The 10,054-nt window shown below is 43.1% G+C and overlaps 1 protein-coding gene across 2 annotated transcripts; it reads right to left on the reverse strand.

The window, feature by feature from the left end:
• Positions 1-4,919: 4,919 nt before the first annotated feature.
• Positions 4,920-6,862, reverse strand: LOC108125499 (damage-control phosphatase ARMT1). Of its 2 annotated transcripts, XM_017241714.3 has the most exons (2): positions 6,724-6,860; positions 4,920-6,674 (listed from the first exon to the last, which is right to left on the reverse strand). In XM_017241714.3, the coding sequence occupies exon 2, from the start codon at positions 6,632-6,634 to the stop codon at positions 5,279-5,281; it is 1,356 nt and encodes a 451-aa protein (XP_017097203.2). In that variant the 5' UTR covers positions 6,635-6,674; positions 6,724-6,860; the 3' UTR covers positions 4,920-5,278. The 2 variants fall into 2 exon arrangements, with proteins under 2 accessions (XP_017097203.2, XP_017097202.2); XM_017241713.3 differs by having other exon boundaries at positions 4,920-6,862.
• Positions 6,863-10,054: the final 3,192 nt, after the last annotated feature.

Here is a 10,054-nt window from a genome sequence, read left to right on the forward strand (position 1 = left end):
CTGGCCCGAGAGGTCTGGCCGGCATTTAACTGGCCATTTATGTGCGTGATTATTACGTGATATGGCCGGGCACAAGGCTCATAAATAATATTAAGCCAGTTTACAGTCGAATGTGCAGAGACTGTATCCAAGTCCCATTTTACAACCAAAGTCCCAAGTCCCCGAAAATCCCAGGCTACACCCTCTCTCTTTGGCGATGCCAATTGATTTCTGTTTTGGGCTGCAAGCACTGCCAAACTGTTAAATCATTTAATATACCAATTATAACAAGTCGAGTAGTTAACATAAATCCTGCTATCCACATTCAATGCAAAAGTTAAGTGATTTTTCGCACTGAAATTTTTATTTTTCTTATTTATTAAGAGCCCGGCCCGGCGGCAACGTCGCCAAGAAATCAAAACTCATGCATTATGAATGCCAAAATTTTCTGACGTAGTCAATTTCAATTTTTATTTATTTTATTGCCTCTAATGCATCGGCGCACTGGCTGGCAAATAAATAAATATTGGAAATAGCAACAAATGCATGACATTTGCAAAAAAGGAACCCACTCAGCATCAGGAGAGAGCTATAAGTCGAGACGTGAACGTGACACGGGTTTTAATTTTAATTAACTATTAGATAAACGAAGATTTTATAAATAAATTATATATAAATTTCAACCACTTAATAAATTATTTATAATTCAGATTAATCTTGGGTCATAATTTTAAATAATTGCTTGAAAATATCACTAAATATTTCAACTATTAATTCAACACTTCACATCTCTAATCGGAATTTTGTATCTTGGGCTGACAGGTTGGTTTCCCCGCTCGTCCGCTAGGTGGCGTCTGTTGGCCAAGTTATATGAATGTCTCTGCCTGCTTTTCCACTGAATCATTGCTGGCCAAGGAAAAAAAAAAATAGCCAAAACAGTTGACTGTCTGCCCCACTGTCTCATATTTTATCACAGCAGCCGCCGCCGTCTCGAGTGGCCAAGTGTCTTTGGCTAGAGTTTTATTTTATTTTCATTTATTTTTTTTTGGTTAGTGATTTTTTGGCTTTTCCTTTGGCTTTGGCACATGCTCTAAGCTCGTTCCTTTATTTTTTTTGGTGGGGTTTTGGCACAGATTTACGACTTTTTATGCTATTTTGATTTGTTTTTGCATAAGGGTGTTCACGTGGCCAGACTTTTGGCTAGCTCTTTTGGCCAAGTCCAGACGGAGTCGGAGTCCCAAGTGGCAACTGTTTGGCCGTGTGTCTTGTCAGTGGCGTTGTAATTGGGTTTCAGAATATGACGGAAAGAGTGTTGCTAATCAGCAAATCACACTCTGGCGTTGAGTAGACGAATTACAGCGCACTATGGCCACTTGTATTTGTGTTTTTTTAAATTTTATTTGTTTTTTTTCGGTGGGGTTTTTATTTCTATAATTGTGAATTGTGAATGCCCAAAAAACGGGCGATTGGCAACCTGTTTTTTCTGGCCATTGAAAATGGAAAGGCGTTTCCTTTGGACCATCAATCTTGAGTCAAAAGTGTCGCCAAGAATTAACTAGAGGTTTCACACCCATGAGGTGTGGTAATTTAATATGGCAATAAACCTAAATTTGTTCACTCTCTTAACTTTATTGTCTTTATGTTAGTTTCCTCATAAACCCATATATTCATATCTCCATGTCTCCAGACCAATAACCAGGGCCGTAGCTAGAGCCTCGGGGGCCCTGGGGCAACAAGTAAATTTGGGGCCCCCTATACGGAAGTCTTTTGCCCCGGCGGGGCCCCTTCCCTTCGGGGGCCCTGGGGCACCGCCCCACCTGCCCCATGCTAGCTACGGCCCTGCCAATAACCATTAATACTCACCTCTGCTCGTAGAAATCTTATGGGGAAATTGCACACACTGCACTTGGGTTCTAATCAAAAGCAGCCATAACAGAATTAATAAACCAACAAATGCATTCTGGCCTATTTACATTTAAATGGGTAAGAAACTAAACAAAAATCAATTGAATTTTAGACTTCAGGCTACATTGGTATGGTTTTTGTTAGGAGGAATGAAATCAGATGGGAATATTTTCTATGCTAAACAGAAGCAGCATCACTTTCTGTGGGCTCTTTATTTATATAAGTTTTGTTCCTTTCAATATATTCTCCATATTCTAAGCTCTTTTTTTGTTTTAAAAATATAATTTATATTTTAGCCATTCAGGTGCTAAAGCTCTAGGCTATTTTTCTCCAAAAATATTACTTTTGGTTCGCACTTTATCCTAAGTTCTTTCAGCACCCAACGTATTGTAAACCATTTAAAAGCCAATAAATGGGATCTCGCTCGACTAGACGCCCTGGGCAGGTTATCCTGATCGGGAATGATGGGTCGAGGGGCGTGGGAGGGGCAGGGTATGGGGTAGGGCTGGGTCTGGATAGAAACGTCTGGCAGCTGGGCAGCAGTTGCACTCGCCGCCAGTCGTAAGTTGGGCAGTTGGCCAGGTGCGGGTGCCCCACACACTCTCTATGCCACACCCCACGCCTCAACCCCGCACACCTTGTCCATAAACTGGTTGCTGGACATGAGGCAAGGCAAAAGGCCAAAAACTGGCCAAGTCAGAGACAGATGTGGCAGGAGGGACACGGCTTAGCTAGATAATAGCCAACTTAAATAATAGTTTCTTATTTCAAATTAATTTTTTATTACTAATTGGTCAAATAACTGTATAAAAATCATAAAATATTTTATATTTGTTGAATTCTCTTACTTGGCATCACTGAAAAAGAGTTGCAACTTTATGTGGCATGGAACACACCCGCATCGCGGCAGCAGACAGGACAGAGACTCGCGTTGAAACTCAGTTTAAAACCAGATTAGCGCCCAAGTCTGTGGCTAATTTTTGTCGGTGGGCCTAAGCAAATTTGAATTTGAATGTTAGCGGGTGATAGTCGCTAGTTTTTTCTATTTTTGGTTTTTTCCCCATTTTTTTTTGTTGGTGTTGTGTGTGTGTGTAAAGGAAAGACCACTTGGTCAGTTGGCGAATGCTGTACCACAATCTTGCAACGCTGCAACGCTGGCGGGTTGACAGTCTGGGGCCCCCACCCGTGCGGTGCCTGTGAAATATATAGGATGACATGGGGCATGGTTATGGTTACGTGCATACAAAAGCCACTAAGCAGATTACGAAATGTTGACCTTTTTGCCGCACAGCCTCCTGGCCACTTGTCAGCGCCTTTGGCGGCATTTTGGCTTTTTTTCGAGGAGCTTGTACTGCTGCTCCCGCTGTTGCTGCTACTTCTGGCGAAAGGTTTATGTCAACTGTTTTTAAGCCGCCTCTTTCTCCCACCCCCTCGAAGATAATTGCAGCACTCGAATTGAGTTCAATTTAATTTGCCCATAATTCAGGTGGCTCCTGCTAATGGCTGAACGGGTGGTTTTGTTCGGTGGTGGCTCGATCGGTTGGTATACGAGCATTTCCTGCTTATCACTCGCCCCATAAACTAGCCCGCAAAATGAACGCCATTGAGTGACCCGTAAATCGGCCGACAAACCACTTCCACTTGGGCAAACATTTGCTCTATAGTTCGAGTATAACTTAATAGTGGTGTGACTCACTCGATGGGCTTACAAAAATTACAGCACTGCTTTAGCAAATACTAATAGCAAGTGTTATTGGAGGGTAATGATTGATAAGCTTAAAAGTTACATACTATACAAATATCAGTTGCTAGGCACTAGGGAGTATAACATAATATTCCAAGTTCCAGTGAAGTGGCTTGGAGAAATACTGGGGGTTTTTGTGATTGGGTTTTGGGTTTTAAAATAATCACATCCCAAAAACGCCTGAAAAATCCCTAAAACTTTTTGAAAACTGTACAAAAAAATCTTGAATTTTACCGCGAATTGCATTCGCCTGTAGATTACGGGGTTTAATTGAGTGTGACAGAAGCTTTCCGGCCGGATCCGTCCACATGCCCACGGGCAGCTGGTTCGGTGACGCATACCTGCGCACTATCCATCTGCTCGGTGGATGGGTGGACGGGGTGGAAATCACAGCCCGGCTACAGGCAGGCTATAATCTGCCGGCAAAATGGTGGGAAAAGTTTGCAACCCCCGGATACGGAAAGCCAAGTGAGACAAAAGCACCGGCTCTGGAGAGGCGTTGCCAGCAACCTGGTGTCGGGTACTGAGTCAATGGGCACCAAACCAAACACCGAACACTACACTACATTGAACGCTAAATACCGGGTACCTTCAAGGACAAAGCCAACATGAAAGCAACTCCTGCATAACAATCCACCCCGTCACCTCGTCGTGCCACCCAGCGGTGGCAGGCTGTTGCTCCCTTCCGAACCAACAAAAACAACAAAGTTGTGTCCTGCAGCTGCGCAATAAATCCCGTCCGCATCCAGGGTGGCTTTTATTTATTTTTGGTGGGAAAATAAATCAGTCGAGTTCCCAAACACTGTTATGCTATGCTGATTAATTGTCGGCGATTTTTCGGGTACTGTACCTGATCACATGCCAAAACTGTATTGGAATTTTAAGCGACCTCATGTTGCTCTTTTCAATAAGTTTGGCTTCCTTTTAATTTCTGTGAGATTGTTCTTTTTGGATTTTTTAATATTTCTAGATGGCTGACTTTGCTGGATTTGGTCATTTGGAAGGTTACTGGGCAAGCGGGTAAAATTATTTCATTTATTTGAGAAATTTCCAAAGAAAGGAAATTCATCTTCCAAGTTAGTTGCAAAATTTATGAGAAGGCACTGCTTGATATCAGATCAAATGTTATTCTTCTGATAAGGTTTTTTTATTTATAACCAATGAAGTGCAAAGGTTATGAAAATAAGCCTGGGAAAAGTCTGGCTATTTTAAAAAAGCTATAAAATTTTATAGAAGAACCAAACCCTCCTTAAATTTTTATCTACTAATAAAAAAAAATCCATTAAAAATCTTACACACAGAAACAATCAATTTAATCAGCACATACTTGATTTTAACAATTTTTCCAATCCAAAAGTAGCTTCCGGGCAAAGCATTTTTAATACTTTTGTTTATCATTCGCCGACTTTCCCTCTTCAATTGGAAATTAGTGTCCTGACAAATTGTTGCGCTTGCGCGACCCATCCATTGGCCAACCAAGTCCGATCCTCAGGTGTTTTTATGGCCAAGGCAGGTGGCGGCCGTTAACTGAAATCCAAGGTGGGAGTAACGAGGCTGATGGTGGTAGCCAGATTTTCGCTACAAAAAAAATTCGCATCGATTTGTTTGGCAAGGCGTTTTCTACGCCGGCGGCTTCATAGATTGAGTCTTTTATTTGGGTCCACCAGTTGCTGTGGATAACATATGCTCCTTCAAAGTGGTCCTCCTGCCGAAACTGGGTCGTCCGGTTAGTTCCGGTGGTTCTTTGTTGGTCATGTTGCAGGTCATTCCGGACACCAAACCACAGGCACACTTCAGGGAGTCCGTATACTGGATGAGACCGTAGTTGCTGGATATCATCCACATAGGATCCGAGCGCAGAAGATTATCGGACATGCCCTCGGGAAGGCCACAAACCACCTCGCACTTAACGGTGCGAATGGCGGCGATATTTGTAGGTCGAAAGCCTCGCAGGCAGGTGATGAACTCCTCGGCCGAATCCCAAATGAAGTCCCCCAGCAGCTTTCGGTAGTTTAGGTCCCCCTTGAAGATTACTAGCCTACCTCCGGTGAGTAATTTATATAATTCCAGGTCCAACTCCACCATCACAAAGTAGGGCTGTGGTCCTGTCCAGAAATGCGACTCGGGAGCTACAATGATCTTTTCTGTCTTCATAAGATACAACCATCTACTGCCAACGCTGGAGAGGATATCGTCCTTCTGCTGGATAAGGTATTTGATTGTCCAGTCAATGTCCTTTTTCATAAGATCGGATATATACCAGGGAATGGCCTTGACATGCAAGCGCACTTGGGTGGCCAGTTGGCTCTCAATGATGTATTCCAAAAACAACATATCGGTAAAGAACTCAAAGCCCCCATTGTCACAAATGAAGTCGACAATGACTTCCGATGAACCGGGGCGCTTTCTGTTCAGGCAACTCCATATCGTACTAGAGTCATCCACCAGGAGATTCCGGTCCATGTCGGCCACCTGCGCCAGGACATTGATGTCATTTTGGCTTTCCTCCTCCGAAAACGCATAGGCCCCCAGGGCCCTCTCAAAGTGATTGCTCCAGAGAACGATGCGCAGGAGGTTGCTGAAGTTATCGAAGCTCTTGTCCAGTCCGCGGGTGGCTCTGGCCAAGGACTTCATCGCATTCTTGCTGAGCGTCAGGTCATCCATTTTCAGGTGTTCGAACGGGTCGTAGCCATTCAAATAGCGACTGTTCTCGAAAAAGGAGTAGAGGCGACGGTACAGGTAGCACTCGGCGTGCAGCCAACAGGCCCGAAAGAAGTTCCTTTTAGGGCGTGGCAATTCTGTGAGAAAGGCATTCCACTCGGCCTTGTCCGGCTCGTTGCCATGGAAAAGAATGAACTGACGATCCCGATTTAATTCGTTCTTTAGACGATCCACGCCATCCACAATGTGCCTAACATCGTTTAGCACATCCTCTCCAAATTGTTCTACTAGTTGTTGGGATTGTGCCTTGATTCGAATTATTATTTGTTGCATTATCCCCGGCATCCGTGTCCTCAGGCTCAGATATGCAAAGCTCTGCTTGTATCTGCCGGATAGCAGTGAGTGACGTGGCGTGGGTCCGTCCAGCAACTCACCTTCCTGGGACTTTCCAGAAACCATAGATGCTCGTAAAACCATCTTCCTAGCCCTTTACGGATAATTTTTCTGGCCTAAATTATGGATAAAAGGAAAGGCAACATATTCTATTCTAAACAAGGGCTTGAAAAGCAGAGCTGACTAAGGGGGAAGATATAGTTTTTCATAAAAAAAGGGAGCCAATAAACTAATGTAAATACCTTGTCCCCCCAGAACATTCAATTCTAAGTACTGTGGGAACATCCAGGCAATACTGAGATATCCGCTTCCCCTTTTTTATACAATTTCGAAAACATCTTCTTCCTTCCGTTGCCCAGGTGTTATCCGCACTGTGGCATGTCTCAGTGTAATTTACACGGTCGGTGGCAAAATAAAATTTGCATATTCTTAGCACTCCTTGCTAGTTGCCCTTGATCCTTGATTGCATTCACAGAAAAACACATGCACACTCTTTTAAGAAGCGCATCCGGTTCGGGATCACAATCGGAAAAGTGAAAATCATAACAAGGGTAGGGTTAATGGTTAGGGGTTAATGGTAATCAAGATAGACCCTGGCTTGCATTAAGCATAATTGTCACATGTTAATAAACAAGTCTCCAGCACTGTGGGAAACTCAGGCTTCCGAGTCCAAAGTCGTCATCGAGGTTAATTTTATGCTAATGGAGCAAGGTGTGCACTTCCTTTGGCAACCCTTCCTCAGTGGATACCCTTAACCTTCCGATCCGATCGGATCCAATCTAATTCAGTGTTTACGCACTGAGGATGACGCAAGTGTTCGTTCCGATCGTTTCTATTCCGGGTTATTTGCATAGGCATTTGCCAAAGGAAGTCGAGCCCGATATAGATTCGTTTGTTTGTCCATGACACATGAACGAACTACACAAAAAAAAAGTATTAATAGGTTTAATAGTTATTGATAAGCAGACATATGAGAGAGGGTTATACATGCCCTGGTTTTCTGTCTGTGTATCACTCACCCTCTTGAAGATTTGATTTTCTGTGGCAGACACCGGTGCGTCAAAACAGTGAAAACTTGCACCTTAGAGCCCGCCGTTTCGCATCCAGGTGTTCTCTTCCACGGAAATCGAAAACTTCCCCTCTTGATATTCCGGTTCTAAGCACGGTGGTGATTGAAGTATATCTTCTCCACAGTTGTCTCACTGATTGCGACTCAAGGTGCTACAATTTCAGAACCTTCCATGGCGTCTATTCCGAACTTTTTAGTTGCCAGCCAGAGAGGTTTTGATGCTCTTTCATTAAAGGGTATATTGAATAACAGGTAAATTATAATTTCCAGTATACTCTTAAAGCCTTGATTTACTAAACCTTAGCTATTAAATTAGAGCCTTTTATTAAAAAACTCCTCAAGAGTATTTCAGTCTTCGGATATCAGAGCTGGTCCTTTCCCTTGAATTCCAAAAGGGGTTGGGACAGGATTGCGTTGCCCTGTGAAATCCCGGTACCAAAAATTGCGAAGCAGCTGCGCAGTTTTATGGGGCAAGTTCTGTGGCATGTGCTCATCGCTACGCAATACACTCAGTCTATTATTTATTTTATATTTTTTGGGGTTGGGGGACCTCAAAATCTATGACTGGCCATTGTTTGATTTGTGTAATGGTGATCCCAGGCCCAGGCAGGTATGACTGTGTGACACCCAATCTCATGAAATACCAATTCGGCAATCCTCCACAATCTGAGAGTTTCAAATTATGTTCTGCCATAAAAATGCCTCAACTTTCACCCAAAAGTCTCAGGCCGGAGCCCCAGAAAAAAAGTGACAAAATATGGCTCACCCGGTAATTGCTCCCAGCAGATCAGTGAATATATTTATGTTATTGCTGCCCCCGATCGTTGCAAGTAAAAAATTGCATTATCAGAGTCATAAACAAATTAGGGGCACCCGACAAAAAATAAGTTTATAAGATACAATATATAAAAAACTGAGAGGAAAAGCGGCCCACAGATCGGCAGCTGCATATGAGAACGAGGGATAATCAAGGCTCAAGTGGCGGGTCCCATTAGCTGACACCGCAGCGCCAAGAAGTGCATACAATATTTTAGAAACAATAGATAAGAATACACTGAGGAAAAAAAGTTGAAAGGTAACAAATTAAAGATAAAATCAAGAGAGAATACCAACAGATTAGAATGGGAAATAGTGCTTGGTTACTTTCCTATTTGATCCTTTGGCTTTCGATATTTTTTTCAGTGCCTCCTTGTTCCGCCTAAGCTCGGGAAGATTAATAACTCGCTGGCGCACGTTCAATTAATCTTTCGCTGTGCCTGCTCTGGAACTGCAACTGGAGATGGAGATGGAGATGGAGCTGTGGAGACATGGAGACCATAGACGACATGGAGATCGAAGTGTCCCACCCACTGACAACTTAACGGCACGTCTCCGGAATAGATAGCCCTGAGGTACCTCACGGGGGAATCGAAATCAGAATGGGACAGGGACTGGGAATGGGCATGAGATCCAAAGACTCCAGAGATGAAATGAGATGGGATCGTGTACCTGCCGCATTGTCAGTGTCAATTGTGACAGTGGCTGCGACAGAGGCTTCACTCCCTCGGAAAAAACAAACAAACGGACACGTTCTCGAGGGGGATCCCTATCCAGAGTTCCCATTCCCCCATTTCCCCAATGATCATGCAAAACATTTGCCCATGAACGTGACAAAACTGAAGAACACGCTGCCGAGTCCTCCTAAATTAGTTGTTTTAGCCGTGTCTAAATTTAGTAGCTACCACGACGACCCCTCAACTCAAAACAGAGAGATTTTTGGGCGTGCGGCAATCCATTGGCCATAAATCAATTATATGGCTACCCCCTCCCAGGCGACAGTATTTATAGACCCACTTTTTGGACAGTGTTTGGGCAGATAGGCTCGGTTCAGGTGCATGGAGGGATGAGCGGTTGAGATGCAATAATTTCAAACATTTTCATAGCTCAAATTTATGTAAATACAATGCTGACAGCTTGAATATGCTTCTGCCCAAAATTAGCATAAAATATAAATCGAAAATCATTTGTAATAATTAGCTTGACATTTGCTTCTGTTTTCAGTTTTTTTTAGGTTTTTTTTTTTTGGCGTAGAAAAAACGGAGTAGTCCAATCCCTAGAGAACTCATTTTATTTAATCAAGAATCCCAAGGGCCAGCATTGTTTTTGGTGAACAAGTAGGCTTTGGTTTTGAATGTCAACTCGACCTACCCGCCTTCAACCTGAAAAACAGTCATTCGTCCTCGAGCCAGTTAGGAGTTCAAATGTGGAATTTAATAAAAAAAAAATATAAAAAAAAAAAAAAAAATAAAATGAAAAACCGAAAA

The sequence above is a fragment of the Drosophila bipectinata genome, chromosome 2L, assembly GCF_030179905.1.
Source record: "Drosophila bipectinata strain 14024-0381.07 chromosome 2L, DbipHiC1v2, whole genome shotgun sequence".
Lineage (NCBI taxonomy): Eukaryota > Metazoa > Arthropoda > Insecta > Diptera > Drosophilidae > Drosophila > Drosophila bipectinata.